The following is a 25,107-nucleotide window of genomic DNA, read 5'->3' on the forward strand; positions in this document are numbered from 1 at the left end:
ACAGCAAATCATTACTGAAAATTTCCCTTTGGGTAAATAGAAAGAGCATGGAACAGAAGTGTGACGCACTGGGAAGAGCAATCACCACAATGCGCCAAATTCAAATCTCCAAAGCAAAAGCCAAGGAATTTCCAAACTGCGGTATGTCATCCCTTGCCATGTTTTAAGATGATGTACACTGCAGCCTAGATTTACCCCCTTTTTGAGCATGCCTTGAATTAACAGGAAAACAAGACTGCAGCTTCTTTCTTTCTCAGGCCCTTGCTTCAAAGCAAACTGCATTTGGCCGCCAATACTAAGTCTACTGACAGTGCCAATTTTATTACGCGCTGTATATTTAAAATCACGGTAATTACGCGCTACGCATGAACTCTTTCGTTGCAGTGCCATAGGCCACCGGACACCGGAGTGTTGCTGACGTCCCACCTCGCAAGAAAACTTGCAGTTGCCTTGTAGACAACTACCGCCACCTGGCGTATTTATTGGCAACTTATTTTTCAGTTTCAATTTCGCATGTTTACATTTAAAAAGCGGAGGCCGCATTGCGGGCGAGACTCTAACCCAAGGTAGCCCCGAGTCCAGCCCCTCAAAGGCTGGCTACCATCGCTGGGACTTCGGCAGCTGCTGCTGCTGCTGATTTTTGTGACCCCAGCAACAGTGATGACTCCAGCAACGTCGTGGGATGGTCAGATTTTAGTTCTGATGAAGCAGATATTTGAGTACAACGAAGTGTCATAAGGACACGTTCCCCTTTTCCCCCTGGATCCTGTACAACACCAGCCGAAAAGGATGGAGAAGAGAAGGAGCCCCAAGATCTGTTACGAAAACTGAAGGCGCAAAGCAGAACCAAAGTCTTCTGCTCTACTAGTGCAATGTTTACCTTTGTGCTCTGCCCGCGCGCGACTGCTTCGCAAAGTGGCACAGCCGTCAAGGCCACTAGATTGACAGGTCTTCAAAAATTAAGAACATGGTGTACAGACGGCAAGCTATTCAATGATAGCTAGGGAACCTAGGAACAACTTGTACATTTAAGGTTTTCTAAAATAATTTTCTGGCTTAGTAAATCACCTATTTTATTGTGTTTATACTTTTTGTGCATTTTTTCTTTCTATTTTACAACTGAACTCTGAATAATTGTACCTCTCACAAAAATGCTGCGATACATTTGAAAGGGCAAACTAGGTTACAATTCCATGTATAACGAAGCTAAATGTGTCCAGTTGCTCAAGAAAAAAAAATTTGCTTTTGGAAACCCAAAATCGGCCATTGTTCCGCGTAACAAAAGAGTTAAAAGCCACCATGCATAGGAAGGCGAGGCCACTAAGCTTAGCCAACATGTTGGAGAGCGAATTTTGTACAGTCATCATTGAACAGGCTCAACTCCAGGCAAGGCCTGCATTGTTTTACGACTGTTCTCAACTGCCAAGTTAAAATGTAAAAACGAAGGCGTTGACGAAGCTGTAGCTCCTGAGGCGTTGTTACAGCCCTTTGATGGCCTGTAACCCAGGGTAGGGCAAAATACTGTAGCAGCAAAAGCCACCCAAAAACAAACAGAGAACAATGCCACTTTTTACGACAAATTTAGGATCCTCATCGCTTCAAATTGCTCTATGAAGCCAAGTGCCAAATGTCTGCAAGCAGAGCCCCTGAGGCTTTTAGTCATGGTGCTATCTTTGTACTGTTCAATTTAAAACATTTTTAACTTCTCAAAAAAACTTTCATTCACAGCTCGGTTCCAAGAAAAAAGGGAGAGACTAAGCTATACATGTTCGGACACATAAGACAACCGTACAGTGCTTGGAGCTTGAGTGTTTGAACCTCTCTGGTCAATTCAGTCAAAACTGCACTTGCTCTCATTGACCACAGATTCTCCACTTCCTCTTCTTGGTTTCATTGTTTCTTTAGGTTTCCAATGCGTTGCCAAAGAAATGAGCCCTCTCTCGGGTAGTTCTATTACGGGCTCAACGTGCCCTCACAATGCCATCCCAAAACCATTACCACAACTCAGCCTGAACTACACGGTGCGGGTTCTTTTTTTTTTTTTTTTTCAGAATCAAGTGCTGTGACTAATAAAAATGTCCCCACAAAATTCATGTGGTCTTCTGCAAAGAACGCTTGCAAACACCAGCATTTTTGCATTTGAGAGCCATACATTCCTACCCCTTCGTATGTGCTGCACGAGTGGCTTCCGCAGAAGACGATCGGCAACGCCGACCATCTGGCACGTTCGCTGCAGCTGCACCAAGAGTTTCTCAACATACGCCAGTTGCAAAACGCCACTTTGGAGACTGAGCTGTATGAGCACCTCTGCTTCACTGAAGCTGAGGGGAAAGCGCGTTTGCGCAGCACCTAGGAACAAAAACTGAAGTTCACTAAGCATTTAACAAAACTTAGTACAAGAAAGCTAAAAAAAGAAACCCCAAATAAAGTGCCATTAACTAATGTCTTCCCAGCTTTTCTTTTATGATTTACTGTAGCAGATGCAAGCAGTGCTGGAGTGCTAGTTCAACTCTCCGCCTACAGACGGCAAGCTAGGCAACTTGCCCCCTGCCCGCCCCCACTTGCCCTCACCACGGAGGGCCAACCACAGACCAGTTTCTGATACATAGGGCCTATGGCAAGTTTTGCAACTGATGTACTGGAAGTTTTGCTAAAACTCAAGGCGTTTCACACGTCGAAGTTACACATGGCTATGAGGTTAGCTGCACTGGGAAGCTCCGGATTAACCTTGACCTACTGAATCTTTAACGTGTGGCGAAATCTCAACACATGACCATTTTCACTTTTCGCCTATATGCCGAAAGTGGTTGCCGCGACCGGGGTCGAACCCACAATGTGTGCCTGTCATGTCTTTGCGTTCGCCGTCTACGTTCTTTGTTATGGTTCGAGCCACGGCAAGCACTCCCCAACCAGCCCGGCAGTGGCACTCACTTGGTCTTGCGGCACATGCGGTAGGGCAGGGGCCCCAGGATGCGCTCCATCATGGCCAGGTGCTCGCGGTTGTCGTGCGTCTGGAACAGTGTGACGCCCAGGTACAGCTCGAACAGGATGCAGCCCACGCTCCACACGTCACAGCTTTGGCTCCAGCCCAGCTCCAGGATCACCTCGGGCGCCCGGTAGTGGCGTGTCGACACGATGGTCGAGTGGTGCTCCTCGTCGAACGTGGCCGAGCCAAAGTCAATGAGCCGGATGCTCGTGTCGCGCACCCGCCGCACGTCGCGCTTCTTCTTGGCGTTGTAGCTGATGTCGTAGTCCGAGTTGACGAACAGGATGTTCTCGGGCTTGAGGTCCGTGTGCGTCAGCTGCTTCTGGTGCAGGAACATGACCGAGTAGCAGAGCTGGTAGCCGATGTGGCGCACCTGATCGATCGGGTACGGCTGGTAGTGGTTGTCCTTGAGGAAGTCGAACACGCTCAGGCCCAGCATCTCAAAGGCCAGGCACATGTGGCCGTGGTAGTCGAACCAGTCGAGCATCTTCACGCACAGGCTGAAAGCAAGAGGGAACGACGACAGTCACGTGAGACGCCTCCCAAGGAAGCCCCCATCACGCCTCCAAAAACACAGCCGGCTACTCACTGCTTGCCCTCGGGGTCCCACTTGGCGAGCTTCTCGAGGACATTGATCTCCAGGCGTGCCGCTTCGCGGTACTTCTCCACATTCTTGATTATCTTCACGGCCATTGTCTGGTCCCTGCACATGCGAGCGCACGTCACCGATCAGACACGCACTCCCTCTTTCACACGTCTTCCACAGCAGTGCTCGGAAGAAAAAAATTAAAGCCATTCCAGTCAATGTGAAAGCTGTCCGAAGTGCAGAGCAGTGATTCACCGTGATGGGATGTAGTGCCGTTATCCGCTCACTGCTGCCACTGAATGCAATTCAAATTTTCCGCCTTCACAGTGCTCGCGCACCCCGTGCTGGAAAATGCGCCAGCGAGAGTTGTGCTTTTTTGTGCTTGCTTTTCCTGCCGCACGCGCCGTAGTCGCCCTGCCACTTTTTTTCGCTTGCTACCATAAAAACCAATCCAACGAGTGTTCCTAACTAAATGATCGCGGGGGCTTCCTGTTATATACACAGATTTTGCCTCAAAAGCCCCTGCAGTTTTCTCTGCGCTGAACAACGGGAGATGTATGGCAAGCGCGAGCAATTCACGAGTTTCGAACACTTGACTATATAAACCACTTGGCTTTCGAAGCCCCTGGGCCACGCCGCGACGACAGCCGCTACAACGGAACGCCCCGCAGCTCTACTTGGGTCCAGCGAGCGAGCTATGACAAGGCGAGCCCCAAAAGTGCTCTGCACTTGAAAACTCATCCTCTGTGACAGTCCAGTACTATTATTTGGCATAAAATTATGCTTTAACATCACACAGGCTCGATGCTGGTAAGCGCCCGTTGCCCATAGCAACAGCCAGCACTCCCCAGCGGTTCAAGAATGCAGGCCAGCGAAACCCTCCCACCACTTCTTTTTCTTTCTTCTGAATGCTTAGCCTAGTATCGGGTCGAAAAGAAAAAGATCGCGTGCCAGGTGACAGGAGCAGCCAGCAAGCCAGCAAGCAAGAAGGTCGTCACATGGTGGAGAAATCTTGGCACGACGAAGCGGGCTTCTAAACAGATGCGTGCATTGGGAGGGAGGGGGAAAGAAGCCAATTTTAGCCCGCCCCCTCACTTCCCCCTCTTGCCCCCACCACCACACGCGTGTGCTTCTCAAAAACAACAGTCTTGTGACACCTGCGGGTTTCGCGAAACCGATTCATCCTGCAAGTTTCTTGTTGCCTCTAGCGGTGGCCACAGCAGCACCACAATCTCCAGTGAACAGACGCTGCGTAGGGGGGCCAGCAGCCAATACTTGCACTCTACTAAGTAACTTCACAGGGCATGCTATTAGGAGCAAAATAAATGAGGTTAAAGAAAAAAAATTCAGGACTAGAAAGTAGGCCACAGTGACAGCATAGGCGCAAAAGAAAAAACAACTGCAAATTATCCACCCACTTCAGTCCTACCTAAAGTACAAGCAAACAGTCAATAATATATGGTCAATGCTATTTTTTATCAATCACCTTGAAGAACTACATAAAAAAGTGAACAAAGAAGAAATAAGAGAAATATCAGACATCGAAATAACGCCAACTGTCCCATCCCAGACCGCCTTCATTCATCCCTGGACAAAAGCACACACCACATCCTCAGTGTCGTACCCTTTCATGCTCCGCGACAAGGCGACGATTAGAGTGGCAGAAAGGGGGCAGTGAAGCGGTCACTTACGTTTGCAGGTCTGTAACCTTGACCACCTTCCCAAAGGTACCTTCGCCCAGGGTAGTGATAATCTTGTCTGCAAAGAGCAGAAGCCCACGGGGGGCCCAGATCAGCAACGCACGCGGTGGACGCACATTCCCCCATCTCCTCTCTCCCCCCTAGCTAGTAGTGGTGGTGGTAATAGTAGTGATAGTGGTAACGACAGCAGTGCTGGCAATGAAAGGTAACGACAGCAAGGGCCCGCGATGTGGACAGGATTAAGATATAAGGGAGGACCAATACATCTGTCCTGGAGCACGTCTCCCGGCCGGTACACCAGATGGCCCTCTTCGTCGTCCTCCACGCTCGGGGGCCTCCGCACGGGCGACTGCCACCGCATCCGCGCCACAGCAACAGCAACAGCAGCAGCACCGCACCAGCACAGCCAAACACCACCGGGTCACCCCGAGGAGGAGCACAAAGGGGCAAGGCCGGAAATCCCGCCGGTCGCCACCCGTCGGTCAGCAAGGGGGCGCAAGTCACGCAAACCCGCATGAAGAAGACAACAACAGAGGAGGAAAGGCACCGAGGGGCCTTCCGTCAGCCGGCCCCCAGAACAACAGCACACGCGCGCAGCATCACACTTGACCAAAGAAGAAGCCCCGCATGCCAAAGATCCCCCCAGCATTACATCCACCAGCTGCTCCTCTTCGGCCGAGCGGCGGCGGCGGCGCAGCCGGGCCAGCAGCCCTGGGCACAGCCCCCCCAGGCGGGGGGGCGGCGGAAAGACCCCCCAGCCCCACAGGCCGCGCTCGCAGACGGGCACCAGCGGGCCCTCTGGCCCCCCTCACCTGAGCAGCCGCCTCGGACATGGACGCGCCACCCTCGACCCCCGGGCCGACAGAGGAGGAAGGACTGCGGCCTACCATTTGCCCCGGCGCGCGCGCGACGCAAAAACCGCGAGGACCCCCGCCACGCAGCAGCACGAGTAGGAGAACCCCGGGGCCGGCGCTGCAGCCGCCACCCTCCCGAAATAGCGCCCCCCCTCCCTCACCGGCGTCGGCAAAAACGCGCGCCCAGGGCCGCGCCACTCACCCGCGAGGTATGGTGTCCACCGGCGCCGCGGTGCTCCTGGCGGCGGCGCGTGCTGCGCCGGCTGCTGCGACGCCGCCGGTGGTGCGAGGGCCGCGGGCTCTCCTCGTCCGAGTGCCGCCGGTGGTGGCTGCTGCCAAGACACAAGACGAAGACGACACGCGGCGCGGTTATTTCGGTTGTGCGCGACGTGCCCCCGGCAACCTGTCGTCGGCGGCCGTCATCGACGGGCCCTTGAGCCCCGCCAACAGGATACTCCGGAGCCCACTAACGACGTACGTACGCACGATGGCTCAAGCATCGCGATTGGCCGCCCACTAACCAGCGCTACGCTGGAGGGTAACGAGCTTGCTCCAAACCAACGCCCAATTCCCTGCTGCATGCAAGTACCTCCAGGGCACAGTTATGAGGGCTTCATCGAGAGGAAGTCATGGGTTGTAGGGGTCCAGAGCTAAACGATGAGGGTCCGACGGGACTACGCGGGTCTCCGCCCTAGGGAGGAGTAGCCGAGTGCGGAGGGAAACGGCCCAAAGAACGCTCAGCCGCTTTGGCAAAATCCTGTGGCAGGGGCCCTCCAAACTACCACAGGTCCCCAGGTACCGCCTATCATCTAGCTCCTGGTCATGACACGTCCCCACGACGCTAAGTCCACAGAGAAAAAAACCACCGACTTCTTTCCTCCATGGCTAAGTGACTCCGCTTACATGGTCGCCGTGGCAACGCAATACAATATGCGGTCCCAGTGAGGACCTAGCGTTCCGTTAACAGTCCCTGTGAACCAACTCGCACGCGCCAGCCGGGTTACAAAAACGTCTTCGAAGTGGCAACGGCGAGAAATCACGGCACGATAAACGGAGGCCGATTTCCGCGCGAGTGCTTAACTCCCCGTCTATTTCAGCGTTGAAGGAAAGCGGCAGCGCATCAGACGGGACGGGAAGAGAGGTAGACAAACACTTGCGCAAGCATTCGCCTACTCCTCTTCCCGTGCCGTCTGATGCGCTGCCGCTTTACTCCAATGTAACACTCAGCTCAAGTTTTAGCATGGCTCGAAACAAGCGCCGTTGGTAACCCAATGCTAGTTGAAGCACGGAGGCGAAGTTCGGCGCACGATCGCTGCTACAGAAGGCTCATTTTATGTAAATTAAAAACTCGTAGAACAGCTGCGCAATTCCTGCAAAACGCATTCACAGTACTTTGCATAGACGTAAGCCATTATAAAACAAAACTCATTTCAAAATAACGTAGTGCACAGTAGGACATCACGAAGAAAAGCAAAAGGTTCGCGTTTGTACGAACGGCAATTTGAGATGTAAATCGAGAAACCGCGCGACTGGATAGATTCTCGAATTTTAAAGCGTGACCCATAGACCGCATGACAAAACTAATCAAATAACAAAACACGTTGCCCTCAAATACTGACAAAACTAATTGCAGTGCGTCGCCTGTTGTACACGGCCGGACTAGATTTCAAGAGCGTCCTCCGCAAGCCCCACACTGCAGGCACTGAGTAGGGTCTCGCACCTTCGGCACAAGCGCCCTGCTACGACAAACGTAGCTACGATACACCCGCCTTTAATAAACACCCCACAAATCCTCAAGCACGCCGAAAACCCAAGCAAAACTTGGAAAAAAAAGGAGCTTGTAACACAGTCCATGCGAGACGTATAAAGCGTTGCGCGCGCTCTCAACGTTCGAGACATCGCCGGTGACCCCGGAAGTCGATGTCGTTCAGTTGATAACGGTAACAGATAAGCGAGGCGTTACGTAAAAAGCGGCTTCTGGCTACATTTTGTGCGCGTGCACGAACCAGAAACAGGAGCGCGTAAATTTCGGTGGGCACATAAATAGTCGACGGCAAACGCTTTGCAAACCATAATGCGGAATGTAGAAATGGAACTGTGCACAAATCGCAGCACAGCAGGGCGATGTAAGAACCGCCGCGCGTGCCACCTCACACGGAAGCGAGCGGCCGGTCGTGTACGGAACACTAGCCGGGATTTGTTTACTTTGGCGAGGCTCGCCCGCGGCGGCCAAAGCGATCACCTCTCGCCCCGCCGGAAACGGCGGATGACGGGCAGCAGAGCACAACTCGAAAACAAGACGCCGCCAACCTCCGTAAAATAATTAAAAAAAAAAAAAAAAACAGCCAGACGACTCAAGCGGTAGCACGGTAACATCGTGAACACATGCGAAAGAAAGGGTGGACGTCATTTCGAAGCACCGCGAACATGAGGGGTTCGCAGCTTTTCTGTTAATCGCTCACACACGTGACATTCGTGAGGTGGTATTTACTGAAAAGTTTAGCTGTCAATTTCCTCGCTTGGCAACGGCCACGAAAATGGCGCGGCTTGTGCCACTGCGCCCGCACGCCGAAAAAAAAACAGCGGCGTGCATCGTCTGCTCCGTTTCAACCCGATTCTCAACGGTGGTGTCCACAGAGGTGTTATTAATCGCACTCACATTGGATCCCACTTGGGATCCAACTTGGGATCCAAAGGGGTAAAGTTTGGAACGTCAACACAGACCATTTGCTTAGCACGGACAAGTAGCGCCATCCTGCGGAGCCCGACGTAACCAGTAACAACGCACTCACATGGTTGCCTGCATGCGTGCCTAGGCAGTGAATACAAGCTATAGGAATGGCACAGCAAATTAACTTGGCGAACAAGCTCACCAGATGGCGCTCGATCGCAAAACGCTTTGTAAGGGGGCAGTAGATACGACGAATTGGGCGTGGAGAATGGAAAATAAAATAAAACTCAACTACCACTCTTCGAACCAACAATGCTGCGGGAACGCGAAGATTTCCAAAATCAAGCCCAACACCAAACGAACCAACGCGGAAGCGATTGTGCTTTCATGTGCTTATACAACACTGGCATTCCATGGCTGTCTAATTTTGCACGTTCATGCATCCCTATCCAAATCCAAACTGCATCAACCATGCCGGAATGGCGCAATTGGATAAACGTTGCCTTCATAAGGCGCAGGACCCAAGTTGGATTACCACCCACGGAAAGTGTTTTAATTTTCCTTCATTTCAACCAGAATCATCGTCGCTGGAGAAAGCTGGCTTTCCCGCAGTGCATATTGGGTGGACTACAGACACCAGTAGAGGTTGAAAGCTTCCCTCTAAGAAGCTCTGGACAACTATGAGACAAGAAAGCTTGAAATCGGGAAGGTACGCTCCTAACACAAGATGTCACTCTTGAGGCCCAAGTGGGACATGCAAAAACAAGATTTAACATATGCATATGATGTGGCAGTGACCATGTCTCCTAGATGCGCAGCTGTGCTAACAATTACTAATGGTCAAAAATCGTACAGCGTACCTCTACGAAAGCCAGATTTCTTAAAAGCCTCAATGCACACACATTTCACCCACTTGTCTTTTTCTAACCTATTAACAGTTTTACAGGCAACTCCCCAGCAGTGAAGTCGTGGTGCCAAGGAGAAGCATACTTCAAGAGCGACCTGCACCAAGCATCAGTCAAAGGTGGTAAGACTGCTGTCAGCGACGGGCGATTACAACACAGTTGCAGAAACTGCTCATATCAGCCATCTTGACTTTCAAGGAAGCCACTGCTCACTCTCTCGGGGCTGCCTTTCTAGCAACGAGCACACTTTCAGGCCTTTCCATCAGTTGGTAATTGTGCTAAGGAAAACACACTCTTGCTGCATGTCCTGGCATGCTGCAGATCGCTGACAACAAGCGATTTCTTGCTTCTACAGAACAGCTTTCTCATCTAGGTGCAGAATCAAATGTAACTAAATTGAAGAAAATGTGGGGATTCGTGCCCCACACCGCTAAAGTGGAACCAGCCCTTTTTTTTTTTCATTTCCGGTCTTTCCAAAACTCTCAAAGAGAATGCAATGACCATTTTAGCGCACTTCCTCTTGCTCTGTAGCCATGCCCGCTTGCATTTGTGTAGCCATCCCTATAACAAGCCATTTCAAATGCAACGCAGTGGACTGTTAGCATAAGTCTAACATTTTTCTTAGTCATGCTACGAGTATTCCTGCTCATACAACCCATGCATTAAGTGCACTGCATTAATATAGCAAATACTTTCAGTATTTTATATGAAGAAATTGGTTACTAGCACAGACGTTTGTACCAAGATTGTTTTCTGTGCAGTCCAGTTAGCTTGGACAGCACTCACCGTGCTTTTTATTGAAAATTGTACAAAACTTGAAAAGTGGAGCTGTATTTTCTTGCTTCGGTGCAAGCAATGTGGAAGGATTACAGTGCTTCTACCACCCTTGCCAGTGAACTTGTAATCCCTTATTCACTACTCCCTATCCCTTCCTAGTTTAAATGACCACTTTAAGTGCCAGGGAGGAAGAGGAAAGAGACGCATAAGCAACTACACTTTTTCTCTGTGCTCCGAGCAAATACAAAGCAACGACAAAACACCACGTGATGAAGAAAGAACCGCCATGTGCAAAAGTGCTTCCAAACTGCGGCGCACTCCGCACTAGTTGCACGGATAGTCCACTTGAAAATAGACCAACGCGCAGCTCACTTATGCCCCCGCTTGCCATCTTGCTTATGACGTAGGCTTTGATTACTACTCGCTCCTGCCCCCCCTTTTTTCCCCCCACATGCTTTCAACACCCGTGCCCTGCCTCTGAATCTGGCACGCAACCACCTGGCATATGTCACATTTTGCTGTGGAGTGCCAAGTGGCTTCCTGAGCCCATCTTAAGCTGCCCAGCATGCTCTCTCAACCGGTCGCTGAGGCAGCGTCCCGCCAAGTCTGTCCTATATATACTCGCCAGCACATCGAAGAAATTTCATAAACCACATTTTTTTCGGCATACCAGGAACAGTGACGTGCTTCTTGGTGCAAACAGGCGGCCTGGGGCCACCGCTGTTCACTATGCGACACAGAGCACAGAGCCTATTCGGCTCAGTGCTCTGCCAGCATGCTCAGCATTCTTGGTTTGGCGTGCTATGCCACACATGTACTGAATGACTTTTGTCCGCACTGTAGCTCTGTTCACAGAAAGGAATTTCCATCAAACAGCATAGCATAGACGCCGGAAAGCCAGCTGCAAGCAGCCTCCCAACCCTCCCTGCAGTACAACTTTCCTGGATCTGATGCCAGCAGGTACTTGGCAAGGCATTGCTCTAGGCTGCGACCACCGTGCCCCACTTAACCAACTCGGAACGGCTAGAGGCAAACGGAAGCAAAGCCTTCTGGAAATGTGGCAAGTACACCCGATAGGCATGGTCCCCTGCAAACGCGAGCTCTAAATCCAGGAACTGCAGGCAATGGTTCGATAGCAGCTCCACTGTCAGTACAAGTCCGTCAACCATTGCCTCGCCTACAATGAGAGCCTCCCTAGCGCAACCACCATTCCAAGTGCCACCTGCTGACCTGTGAAGGGCAAATCCTTGACAGACAGACTGACAGACACACACACCTCAAGGTCACCAAGCCTACATTCCAACTGGCAGTCAAACCAGCCCATCAGCAAGCCGGCTAGCACAAGCACCAGGCGAAATTCAAAATACAGACTCCCTGCTTATGCCCGTAACAGGCTCTTTGAAACTCCTCAAAGACCGCAGATAGGACCTTGAGTTCAACAAAGCTCGCAACGCTCATGCCAACAATTCTTCAAGTGGGCACACCCATACCTGTGTCAAGGCTGACAACCTTTGCGAGTGAATCTTGAGGTGGGGCATTGCACAGGTCTTTGATGTCAAACAACGCGCCACTCACCTTCATGGAAACCACTACTCTGCAATTCGGACACCTCGGAAGGGCTTCACGCCAAGAAAGGATCAGCCATCTCTATTTTCAGGTATGACTGTAGGTTTCTGGAGCACCTGTCCTGTCTGCCCTTTTTACCTACGAAACCTGGCACTTAAACCAACTCTGAATGTACCAACTAGCCCGTACTGACACCGTAATTCGGGCAGTATGAAAACCATCACACGCATGTGGCACTGCCATTGGGAGTACACAAGGCATTGCAGTGCATAACCAGGGTTAGTACAGGCTTCAAAAGGAAAAATTCATGGGTTTTGAAGGAGTTTCAAGGACCAGAAAACAAATTTTCAAGGTCCCCGTCTAATGTTTTATCTGATTCGCTCCAGAAAAATCAAGGGTTTTCAAGGACCATATAAAAATTGCAGGACTTTACAGGCCTTGAAATTGGCACTTCTAAATTCAAGGGTTTTCAAGGACCTGTGCGAACCCTGAATTTAACTCTTTACAGAGAGCGTCTTCAGTGGCTTTGTGGAATGGCCAATCAGGGAGCTGTTTCACTGAAAACTGCCAGCGGACGTGCACCTTTGATGGAGAACCTTGCTGATCATATTTCGAGTGCTTTGTTGGTGGCACTGACACTGGAGACTTTGTGAACTAACGCATGGACCTTAACGAGCACAATCGCTTCCGTTTGGCTTTGACGGAGTGGCTCCAGGTGCCAGCACAATGTTCAGCCAAGCGTACACTCCATTTTGTAATTATTGCAGGTGAACCAGCACTACGAGGCACACAACTGCGAATGGCTATGGATTAATTTCACCATAGAACCAACCACTGAGAAACGATTTTTTTTTCTAGGTTTGACCAATCTGTGATCCTACAAGTGAACCACCACGAAGGACACTGCCGTCCAAGGTGAGCAAAGGACAGGTAGTATAACTCCGGGCCACTGAGTGGATATACCTGTTCAATGCCATGTAGAAACTGAGGTGAATCTCTACGAGATTCACCTTGCACACATCCCGGCATCCATGCCGAGCTTCCAGAAATATACCTGATGTCCTCCTTGTAGAAAGAGAAATGTGGAGGAAAACTTTTCCAAATCAAACACGAAAGAGCTAATTCATTTGAAATCCACACTGCAGCCATTTAAGCTATTCTTGGATAGTTTTATCCAAGAATGTCTTAATTCCAACTAGCCCAGCTTGCAACCCTTCTGCATTTAAGCTAGGTGGAAACACCCACTGTAAGGGTTCCAGGCGTCAGCGACGCTGCAAAGTGGAACGCGTGGGAAACGGCGGTTCCCTGAAGGGCTTTATAGGCTCCGTGCGCTGGTGTTTCGTGCGCGACCGCAGCGGTGCCGAGCAGCGGCGCCGTCAGAAATCGGATGTTGGTCAGCCCGAAGGAGCGGCTGTACCGGGCGGAGATTCCGCAGTAGTCGTGAAAAAGACGAGCTAGTAGTGCGTATTCCTGTATGTATTGCTGGGTCTACGGCTCCCGCAACATTTTAAAAAGGTCCTGAGGAGGCTGACGAAAAAATAGTTTATCTCGGTTCCCTTGAAATGAAGCAGAAAGGCGACAGCGATGAACCCGCGCAGTGCGACGAGCAATGTAAACAACGCCGATCGACTTCTGGCCATAAGCGTTCGTTTTGCTTTTTTGTGTGAATGTGGTTTATACTCCGGGATCTTGTTCCTGTGCACAGCCGCCATCAACTTCGGAGGGGACCTGCAACAGCCCGGCGAAACTTGCATAGGCAACGCGAACTTCATCGGGAACAATTCAGCGTGCCAGCATACACCCCAGCAATCTTACCCGAGTGCTACGGAATATGACGCAGCGTAACGGTTGTCACGAAACTGCAGTGACCCCACAGGCAACCACCGCAGCTAAACGAATGGACCATTATTATGCGCGTCAATCATCTTGAAATCAATCATCTTTTTTTTTCTTTTTTTTGTCGCTGCGCTTATGCCTCCCCGGCATTCTAGCATTACGTGTTGCTTATGCTTTAGCAGTCTGTATCGTTTATTCCTCTTCCGTATTATGGTGCTCATCGCTGCTTACCCGTCCCTAGGTGTACGCGCGGAGCATCTGCCCGTGCGGCCTCGGCCGCTGCTTTGACGCAGATATCGCGGCCAACTCCATACGACTAACATTTCGCGGATTCGGACAGAGCTGGAACACCGGCGTTGATACCGGCACTAAAATTTGGCAACAGCGGCTCGGTGCTCACCGTTATGAGTTGACGAACATAGCAACTGCATCAGCATGTTTACGCGAGCCGTGGCACCCGGCCTTGCACATGCAGCTTCCTCCGCCTACCTCGCTTAAGGCCCGTTCACACTGCAACGAAAGCGACGAGAATTCTGTCGCTTTGTCGCGCGACGACAAAAATTGGTCCCGACCATTCGCCAAAAACGGTCGTCGCGCGACAAAGCAACCGTCGCTTTCGTTGCAAGTGTGAACGGGCCTTTAGAAACACACTCAACTCATAATAAAGTGCAGAGATGCGCGAGCCGCGTGTTTACAACAGAACTCATAACCATTCACTGTACCCGCCTTTAACTAAAAGTCGCAGCCCAGTGGCATGCCTGTTATCTGCCCAACGCCATTGCTGGAAACATCGGACGGGTTCGTTGCGTTCGCTAGCTCCTCCCAGACGAAGTAAACATCGTTTGCGGCGTGTAGCTGGTGACCGCGTTTTGAGGTTTTCTTAGACAAAAAAGAAAACGAGCTAATATCTCCCACCTCTCTAAAACCGTTAAAACGAGCGTGCTGGTTTGAGCAATCAGTCATCGGAGCGTAGCACGGGCAGTACGGGGAAGGGCGCAAGCGACGACCACAACATCCGATAAATGCCTCTAGTGGCCGTAGATGGCACTGGTTGTTCAGGCGCTTGTGTCGCCACCATACCAGCGCACGGAGCCTATAGCAGCCAGCTTGCTAAGAGCGAGCGGGCTTTGGATCATGCCGACTGCGCAGAGACGAATTGTCTTGAGCCTCAGCTGGGCTGCGACGTTGTTTTGAACAGTGTGTTGCAGGGCACAGTACGAGCGTGGGAAAGCGTGGGTCGGATGCTTCGGGGCCGCCTGCGCGCGCGTTTTTCCATTAGCAGGTTGTAAAACCATTTGGCCCGTCGAGCGACTGGAGACGGGGAGCGTGGAGCTGTCAACTGTGGTTAGACAGTGGTCGATTTACGGCGATAGCTTTCCTTTTGTTGGCCAGTGCGCACGCGGGGTGGAGACTCGCGGGCGAGGGTCCGCGCGTTGCGGCCCGGGATGGGCGCGGCAGAGGCGACGCCTGAGCCGGCCGCCGTGCCCTTTTGTCCCTACGCGCTGTTTCTGGCCCACGGTCCAATTAACGGGGCATCGCCTGTCAACAGCGGAGAATCTTGGGGACGCGCCGGGTCGTTAAGACGGATGTTTATGGGTTTCAGCTGGCTTGAGTAGCAGTCCTGTCTCGGACGAGATGCAGACGATGCAGACAGTGTTCGTGGAAGCGTGTCCCTGGCGCTTGCACGTTTTTTCGCGGGTTTGTGAGTGTTTATCGTGTTTGCTTGGTTTGCTTTTGATTCTTTCCTTTTTTTCTGGAGTGAGTGACCAGTGTTTGAGGGTTACGGGGGGCGTTGCCCTCCGTGGTTCAGGCCCGGATTTACTAATCCGTCCTATCAGGTGCCCAGGAGATACCGACTGGCCTGTGTATCGGGGGTGGGGCCTAGGTAACCCATTAAAACCACGAGACACGAGGTCTCGAGGTCGAATCCTCAGGGTTTAATGTGCTATGCACGGCCGGCGTATTGCCGGGCTAGCCAGGTCAGGCTAGGGAGGACCTCACCACTTGGGTAGTCTTAGGTCAGGGTCCGTCGCTGACGGGGGTGCCGCGTGCACAAAGTTGTAGCTGACCTAGGAACCCATTTTATTTCTTACTTTGTTACTCTACTTCAGTCTGTAAATATCCCGTATATGTCTTCCGTGTAAATATACAGTTTTGAAAACCCCTCCATCAACCATCGTCGTCGTGTCATCAGTGCCGCAACCATCAGGCACCAACGCAGATCATCATCATCTTCAACAACAACGAACCTATCATCCTTTACTCCCACCAAGAATGACCATCAAGATTAGTGATGCCCTGTACCAAGGCCTGTGCCCAGAAGTGTGCTAATGCTTCACCCCAAGTGTGCTTTCAATCAAAAGCAATGCCCGACAGAAGGATGGCGAAGCAAGAACCACTGCATCAGAGGCATGCAACATCGTCATGTTACTGCTAACCACCCTGTCTAACGCTCCCTTCCCATCGCTAGCCTCCCAGTCTCTAACGGTAACAGGATGCTCAATTAGGCAATAAAGACAAATTTTTCACCCAAAAGCAGAGGCTGCATTAAAAAAATCCCGGGCCATCTCCACTAATGTGAAACCTGGAGAGGGGTGAAGCATGCAGTGTAGAAGTGTGCTCTTGGCGTCTTGGGCGTTTTTGCCAATGGAGATGAAACCGTCGGAGGGTACAGGTATACAGCTCTGCTGTAAAAGTCTCGTGTCCTTGAAACACGAAGCGTGAGGTGTTGGAAAACGAGTGTCCCGGTGTGTTCTTTTAGTATGCGTTACGTTCTGGCCGAGGCGTTGAAAATAGGTGTCCCAGTGTTTTAGTGCCGTGACTATATGAAACGCCGACACCGAAAGAAGATGCCGACAGCCCAATACCCAAGGGGCTTTGGCCTTAAAAGGTGCAATGACTGACTGTCACGATTCAACACTCGATCAACTGATGGAGAGTCAATTCCAAACTCCCTTAGATCCATTTCTGTACCCCTTCTCAGTCCCAATGATGATGATCGCATTGTCGCATAGCGCCCTCTCTCGGTGCTTATTGGCACCAAGCTCACAACTTCAAACAGACACGCACAAACGCTCCGCTTTTCCTTCTCCCATTCCTTACTGAATCCAATTGCCAGAAAGTGCAGTCAACTGCGAAATTGTGCAGCCATTCATTGATCAGATTGAGGGCTTGAAATTTGCATGAATGTGTGCACAGCACATGTGATATATTAACTGCTGGAGACCAAAAATCCAGCTAAGTGTTCGACTGTCTTAAATTTTTTTCCTTTCGACATTTTAAAGCTGCAGTTGTTTGTTTTGTTACATTTCTATATATCCGTGCTGGTCCCATGCGACCCTACTGCATGTACAATTTGAGTGTGTTCTTTTGTACTGCTCCTGCCTGGACCGCCAAGGTCTACAGTATACTGACGGAATGAAAAATTGATACTGTAGATCACTTACCCCCTTGCATGCAAACAAAAAAAGAGAGAAAAGAACACAGCTTTTCATATTTTTATATGCATAATTTGGGAATAAACTTAGATACCTTTCATAGTTTGCAACCTACCATGCCAAGCTTTTACACAGCACAGTACAAAAGGCCCATCCAAAGAAGGCAGCACACGTCGTGAAAATAGGGGGATGGGACATGCTTTGCCGGGTATGGGGATACGTTGGAAGTGACAGAAGGGAAAAAAAAGAAAAAGGCACACCTAACTGCACAGACGGCCGTCTATATTTCGGTGATGGGGCGTCTGAGGACTATATGGCACATAGCTATGCACAGCTACAAAGCTCTTCTCTAGAGCTGCAGGAAACGAACTAGCCTTTTCGAAGCCTCCCTAGCGTTGCATTTCTGGAGTACAGATTTTCCCGCTAAAAGCTTTTGCCACACCAGTAAAAGGGAGGGTTTGAGAGTACTTTTTAACTGCAAATGCTTGCTCACTGAACACTGCCCTGTATTTGCACCCTGTTTCACTCTTGTTTTACGAGGTTTGCACATGGATTGCCTGAAACAACGCAATAGGCATCCCTCACAATCTGACAAACCTCGGGGCATACTACTCTTACTCCATTACCCACTGCATAAGCCAGGCCTCCTGTACATTCCCAATTGAGGGCAGCCACAAGGGAGGGACCACAAAGACAATGTACAACTTTGCTTGATTCAAAAGACTGAGCAGCTTATACCTTGCTGAGATCACCGAGGAATTATTGTTTGAAGGATTGAATTCCCAGTCACCCGCTTACTGTGCCATTCTACGCGATAAAAAAAGCCTGCGACATACCTGATGTAGCAATCGTTGCAGGGGGGAAATCCAGCAAAACATAGCAGGGTGTTTAAACATGCAATTATCCTACGCTGCATAACGATGTAGCTAAAACAATTATTCTTGCTTTAGACAAACGCGACTGGGATTGGATGACTTGAGCTCACCTGAAGCCTAGCAATTCTTTCGGCTTCAAAGGCTATCCTGGTGTTGTGAGAGCCACTCGAGAGATAGGGCAGCATCACAGCATGTTGTGAGCTCACTTGTAGTGTGCATGTTATTTCACTGTAGATGTTTGTAAACCACCTTACTAAGAGCATGACAGCATATTTATTTCAAACATAGTGAGCTCTTGCTGCAATGCCACAAAATTTCAATTTCAGTTGATTTGCTAGGCATCTACCTACTGAGTAACTTCAACGAATCGAGTCAGATGTGCAAGCAGCTGTTGAGTCGCCACGCTTAACTGTTTTTCTCAATATGTAGCTTATTTTACTGAAGTTCGTGTTTAAGCTGCAGTGAGTACTATTCATGTTTTGATAGCAGCAAAGCTGTATGTTGTCCTCATGATCCCTTGAATAAAAGTGATTGAATAGTGCACTGCAAACTGCGCCGCAGATTTTATCTTCAGAGCTTACTTCTGGCACGAGTTCACGTACAGAGTTCTTGAGTTGATGAAACACAGTGTTTGCATTTTCCTTAAGAAGGTGTGACTGACTGATGTAACCATTCCCAGAGCCCCTCCCTCCTAAAGCAGACCAGTTGTTTTGAAGAGGCCATGAACATGAAGTACAAGTTTAATCCCTTAAAGAGAGAGCTTTGTCCCAAAACAATGGTAACAAACACATTGATAACTGTTTGTTGTGTTCCCTCTATTGTTTCAAAGCTGTCATGTAGCCCGATATATGCAAATTCTTCAAAACTTTTCGGTTATTTTCTTCAGTTAAAGACGTTTTCGTGACTGGAATGCAGCAGAGTCTAAGTTACGAAAGACTAGCTCATTTAAATTAGGGAAGGCTGTATTTTGTGTTTGTGGGTCCTTTAGTCCATGTACCAGACAACCAGCCACGGATGCCCGCCAGAAAGATGGTGCTGCCACTTGATGTTGCCAACGTGTTCTCACTCAGCAGTCCCACAACCCCACACTCCCCTCTCCATCTGCGCAGACCAAAGAGGGGGAGGACGACTACTCACGCCTTGGCAAGCCGCTTCCGCTTGTGTCGGTAGCTGCTCTCCGAGGAGCTGTGGGACTCACAGCTCTCCGACCGGTGCCTCCTTCGGGGCATGGCTGCGGCTGGTATCTGCAGGAGAGGGGTGGGGGGGGGAGAGAGAGAGAGAGAGAGAGAGAGAAACATTGCGGTCACTTGGTAACAGTTCACACTACACATTGTGTCGTTGGCTCGCATTATGGCATGAAATACCAATCCCCAATAGGATGGCCATTGGAAGGTGCGATGGACATCATTACCCGAGTCAATCATATCTGCGACGCGCTAACCTCAAAATGGACGTGTTCACTTTAAGCATGACAGGTGACTGCTTCTCTTAAGATTGCATACGATGTGCAGAAGACTTTAGTTGTTCTACTGTTTGATTGAGGGGGGGGATTGAGGTAGCTTGACTGACTGGCTATCCTTCCTTTCTCCGCCATTTTCTCGTGTCCAGGCACCCATGTCTTGCATCGTCAGGGCCAAACATGCTCATTTCAGCACTCGATATTACAAGCACACTGGGCTTTTGAGGACACCACTGTGGAAGCCAAACAAACCCAAGCTTGATACCCAAGCTTGATGCCGTGCTTTCCCACCGCTAAGCCAAAGTCATCGTGCAACACAAGCTGCTTGTTTGCGAGCTAAGTTGCTGCCGTGAGGTCTGTAATGGGGGCCCATGGGCCAACAAAGGTGATGCAACACATGTGGCGGCTTAACTTAGGCACCCCCCACTTTCGAGTACATGGTCCCTGCCATATTGAAGAAGATTGTTTTTTCCCATTTGCAGATCAGGCGACACGTTTAACATGTGTGCAGGGGTTGTGCGCAATTCACGAATATCTCCACATTCCCCCACATTTGCCATTGCTGCCCTAACAATGGTCACACTGAAAGTGATGCAAAGGCAAGTCTCCGATCAATATACAAGGCAAAACTTCGAGCAAACACCTGCGAGTGATTAAAACTGAACAGAAGTAGGTTGCAAGGCATGATTTTTGTGACAGCTACAATAAGCATGCCACAACATTCTGCACAATGCCTACCTCCGCGATAAAAAAAGTATATGTTTGCTATGTGCTAAATCTGCCTTCTCGTCGTACTAACTATGACATTATTCCACACTGAAATCCACTCTTCTGCTGCTCGACAGCTTATTGTCACTTGTGAACAGAAATTTTCTAGCCGCCGGTAGTGAAGGAGAATTTCAGAACGCCGAAGTGTCAGCTGGGTGGCTAAGGTGTTCTCTTGAGCCCAAGGATGCGGGTTCGATCCTGGACATGGTGGCTGCTTTTCTATGGACGCGAAGAGCAGAAACGCCCGTGCGACAAGATTTCAGCACACATTAAAGATCCCCAGGGAATCAAAATTAATCCGAAGCCCTCCACCATGGCGCACCTCAGAGCCCAAGAGTAGCGTTGCTGCGTTAAACCCCACAACCAATCAAAGATTGTTTGACGGCTTCCAGCCTGTAGACTTGTGTAGGTTGCACACTACCCCACTGCAAAATGGATATATTGAGATAAGCAGTGCCAACTGCATGTCTGCAACACAGCCCCCCCCTTTTATGGCATCACCACATGCCATGTTTATCTATTCTCAGTACTGTGCGCAGCATAGCTTATTCAACATATTGATAAATGGCAGTCCTTAGTTATTGCAATCGTCCTCAGCCGGCACGAACAAACGAGTTGTGAAGCATGCTTGGAGTACAATACTTCCGCTGGGGAAACAAAGAAATTCATATTTTTGGTGTTCCAACATGGGGGTGGGGGGCAGGGGTGAATTTATTATGCAAGTATTTACAGTACCACTTTCAAGGCCGTTTTGTACTGGTTTTGCAGATGTTACTTCCTTCGACATAAACAACCTGCAGCCACTGCACACTGGCATTGAAGCGACCTGCAGCCAAATGCAGCATCCAGCAGATGTGGTGGAACAGCAACCGGTGCGACAGCGTTGGGGGGATGAGTGCTCAGATTTTGACTTGGAAGCTGGCAAAGTTTCGGGAGCTTACATTTTCATTGGTGGGAAGAGGTGTGTGTTGCATCCTATTAACCCCTTTTCAGGTGCACTTCGCTGAGGAGCGCCGCCTTCACTGTCCTTGGAATTCGACATGACTGACCTTCCTTCCCTTCCCTTCTAGTGGCGGCTCTTTGTACTCCCCACACCCCTGGTCACTCAAACCATCACCCTCTGACACTATGCTCTTTACACAGCCACAATTAGTGATAGTGCAAAGTTCCGAAAGATTGCCCACCCAAAGTACAGAGATATCAAGTGAAAAATACTGAATGGGCTAACTTTCAGGTCAGGTGCGAAAGACTAGAAAGAAGCGCCCACACCGCCAAACAAAATTGCGCAGATAAAAAATAAAAAAAGAAAACAGTGGGAGAACTTTCAGCTTAAGTACTGAAAGGACAAATAAGTGACTGCATCAAGACATGAATAGATGATTCGCATTTATTTTGTTCACTCATCGGCGCTAATGCCATTGATTTTAGGCAGTGGGTGATCTTTGCGGTACTTTAGTATACTGAATATTTTACTCCTAGAGGGGAGGGGGGGGGGGGGGGGGCAAGTTTTGAGAGTGAGCGTTCGCTCGGAACTTTATGGTAGGCTGCTACAGTGATTGTTTTTTGTGGTGGCCATGCTGCACCTCCTCCCAGCTGGAAATCTCAACCCCCGACCACGCAGGTGAAGTAATCACGAAGCTATAACACTTCCCTTACAACATGGTGATAGCAAATTCCATTTCCTACACTGTGTACAGTGGGGCCCACTCTTAAAGGGAAACGGCGAGCGCGTGGATGCTGCACTCTGCGAAGCGCCGTCGCCGAGAAGTAGCAAGAATCGGAGACAGCCGGCACATGCGCACTGGCCGCATGAGGCGGGAGAAGCCGCTGTGTCGTCTGCTACGGTGCTTCGCCTGGCCGCTCACATACATGCTTCGAGTGCGAAATCCCTCAGCTGCTGCAAGGTGAGCGCCGCTGCGGAGTGCCGTAGCAGACGATAGAGCGGCTTCTCCCGCCTCGTGCGGCCAGTGCGCATGTGCCGGCTGTCTCCGATTCTCATCACTTCTTGGCGACGGCGCTTCGCAGAGCGCAGCATCCACGCGCTCATCGTTTCCCTTTAACAGTGGACCCCACTGTACACCTAAAGATCACGCTTCCTTTTTGACTAAACAATGAAACCAACTATGGTTTGTGGCTTGCTTGTCACTTTTCTTCGTTAATTTTTTTTCCCCACTGCACAAGAAGCCATTCCCTGCAACTAGGGCCTGGACAACGCATTAGCATTTAATTATAACATATATTAGTTCAGCAGCTTCGCTATACAGAAGTGTCATTTTGCTGCCCCAAATCCCTCCTGCAGGTCCTTGTTACCAGCCAGCCAGCTCGGGCTTCAAAAAGCAATGCATTCCACACACAATCTCTTTCCTGATTCATCATTTGCCTCTTCTACGAACCTCCATTATTCCCTTCGTTTTCATTCTTTCAACCCAGCTAGTTCTCTCTTTCACATCCCCTTTGAAGACCAAGTTAATTCTCAACTAATATTTTGCAATTCACCATCAGCTTTCTGGTCCTCCCTTGCAACTGAGCAAAAATCATTTCTCATGGTGTAGCCTCTTTCAAGCAACAAACAACACTAAACCCAAACACCCTGTGCTTCCGTGCGGAAGAGATAGCTCCCGAGATAGGTGAAGGTGTTCATCCCCTCGTCACACTGTCACAAGATAATGTTCTGTCTTCAATAAACTTTCACCAGTTGTTCGTTAGCACTTGTGTTTGTCCTCTGTCTCCGAAGTGTTTCCGTGACATCTTATGAGATAACATGTATTCAATGCGCCCAGTGCCAAGCATTAGTTTGTTCAGAATGACGTTAAACAATTACTCTCGCGGTGCACCAAGGCCACTGTGCCTGTTGGGTCTGGACCAGGCCACTGTGCTGCTATGATAGCAAATTAACGTGTCGCTGCATTCCTTCCAAGCGCAACTGAGCTAGCGTCCCTGGTTTCGATTGCACTCCACTTGCACTAAGCAATGCTAAAGCTACGCAATTACAACGGTACAAGCTTAAAATTAAAACAAGAGATAATAATGCTGGGATTAACAGCAAAAAAAAAAAAAAATCTCACATCGAAGTTACCGTACTCGAATCCGGCATACATTAGGGGCCCGGGTGCCCTGCTCATGATTTACACAAGAGGTACTGGAAAGAAGGTGCGAGGCACATTAGAACCTTCGAAACACTTTTTTTTTTTCTTTTACTCATGAGCAACTGGACTAGGACGCAGCACTACGCATCACGGAGTATATTAGGTAACACACACAACTGGATTTGCTGTACCCCTCTCACAGGGCAATTAAATGCCCAGTAGACGTTTTGTTTTTGCTAGTCGTTTCAGGCGTCCCGCAACCATACAGCATAGCGACTCACACCGGCAAAGGCTTCCGGCTGAATCGAGGCCACCGTGAGTAATTACCGCGCCCCTAACGACAGACTATGCGTTTCTTTTCTTTTCGCATTCTGCCTCAAGCCAAAACGCGCGAATGTCGCGCTCGGGAATCGCACCCACAACTTCTCGATGCGCCAACCCCACCCAGCACGGCAACAGCGACCGATCCTTTCCACGGCTGCGCACTCGACAGTGCAACACAACGCGAAACGCGTCACGTACAGCGGTCGCTCTCATCGTGTACGCCATGATGTAAAAACACAAACAAAAGCAGGCGCGGAAATGTACCGAACGGCTGGCAAGGCCAGTCCAGGCAAGATTACGCCAGGCCGGTTTGGGCGACACTAGCAGGCGGCCATTTGGGCTACACAGGCCGCATCATTCACTAGCCGTGCAAGCATTCAGTTTAACACGTAGTAGTAAAATAGCCACCGCTGACGGTGCCGTAATGGCCGTCGGCTCCCTCGCTGCTACGCGGGTCGCGTTTTAACGGCGGACGTGGAGGAAAGCGGGCAGCACTTGATACATCCGCGCGGCAACAGAAGGCAACTTCAACAAGCGCAACCTGACAAAATATAGACGCCAGAATCGGCATGACGGTACAGCTACCAGCGGAAACAACGGCGCGAACATTACACTAATCAGGCCTCTCGAGCGGGCCCATGTTCGAAGCCTAACACGTTGTCGATATCTGGGGCGCCAGCGCAATCACCTCTCGGGGGAGCGAGACGTCCCGAGTACTGCGGTGGCAGCCACTGTTCCCACGATTTTCCGAACCTAGCCGTTCCGCTAGCATGACTGGACACGGTGCTTCAAAGCGTGTTGACGGGCAAACGGAAATCTCGGCGTCCTGACAGCTCACATTTGGAGACCGCTTACCTCAGATCGGTTCGACGACACCAAAAGCAGTTAGCGGTGGCCCGCTGCTTCCTTCTGTGGTCTCCCTCACACCTAGGCGATGTCAGGTAGTTCAATGAACTAGCGGTACTGAAATAACCGTAGCGGCTTTGCGATAAAAGGGGGAACTTCAACCCGCGCAGGTAACGTACGCCTGGCGAAAATCTCAAGAAGCGCAAGATGGCGGAGCTCCCAACGACGACGCGCGCAGGAAACTGGAAAAAACAAACAGACAAAACAGAAGTTTTTTCTTTGATGTTCTTTTGAAAGTTTATTTTCTAGCTACATTACAGTGTGCAGTTAGTTTATTTGAAATAACAGCAAATTTTAAAAAGAACTGCGTTTCTTCAATGCATCTTCCATGAAACTTCTGATTCCGTTTCTTTGTAGGTGCTTAGGGCGCC

At 50.1% G+C, this 25,107-nt stretch overlaps 1 protein-coding gene across 4 annotated transcripts in view; it reads right to left on the bottom strand.

Annotated features, from left to right (window-relative positions):
• LOC144175842 (serine/threonine-protein kinase Doa-like) overlaps nucleotides 1-24,892 on the bottom strand; it is a 32,238-nt gene extending 7,346 nt beyond the window's left edge. For 2 of the 4 annotated variants that reach the window (XM_077704857.1, XM_077704855.1), the window contains exons 1-7: nucleotides 24,686-24,892; nucleotides 19,331-19,437; nucleotides 6,329-6,458; nucleotides 5,537-5,621; nucleotides 5,264-5,330; nucleotides 3,576-3,689; nucleotides 2,932-3,486 (exon numbers count right to left, since the gene is read on the bottom strand). In XM_077704857.1, the coding sequence (XP_077560983.1) occupies nucleotides 2,932-3,486; nucleotides 3,576-3,689; nucleotides 5,264-5,330; nucleotides 5,537-5,621; nucleotides 6,329-6,458; nucleotides 19,331-19,422 (1,043 nt within the window). In that variant the 5' untranslated portion in view covers nucleotides 19,423-19,437; nucleotides 24,686-24,892. Of the gene's footprint in view, nucleotides 1-2,931; nucleotides 3,487-3,575; nucleotides 3,690-5,263; nucleotides 5,331-5,536; nucleotides 5,622-6,084; nucleotides 6,244-6,328; nucleotides 6,459-19,330; nucleotides 19,438-24,685 lie in introns of those variants that run through there. The other 2 variants (XM_077704856.1, XM_077704858.1) reach the window with 2 other exon arrangements.
• Between the last annotated feature and the right edge of the window lie 215 nt (nucleotides 24,893-25,107).

Source organism: Haemaphysalis longicornis, unplaced genomic scaffold (assembly GCF_048455015.1).
Source record: "Haemaphysalis longicornis isolate Haplotype H1 unplaced genomic scaffold, Haemaphysalis longicornis Haplotype H1 scaffold_3, whole genome shotgun sequence".
NCBI lineage: Eukaryota > Metazoa > Arthropoda > Arachnida > Ixodida > Ixodidae > Haemaphysalis > Haemaphysalis longicornis.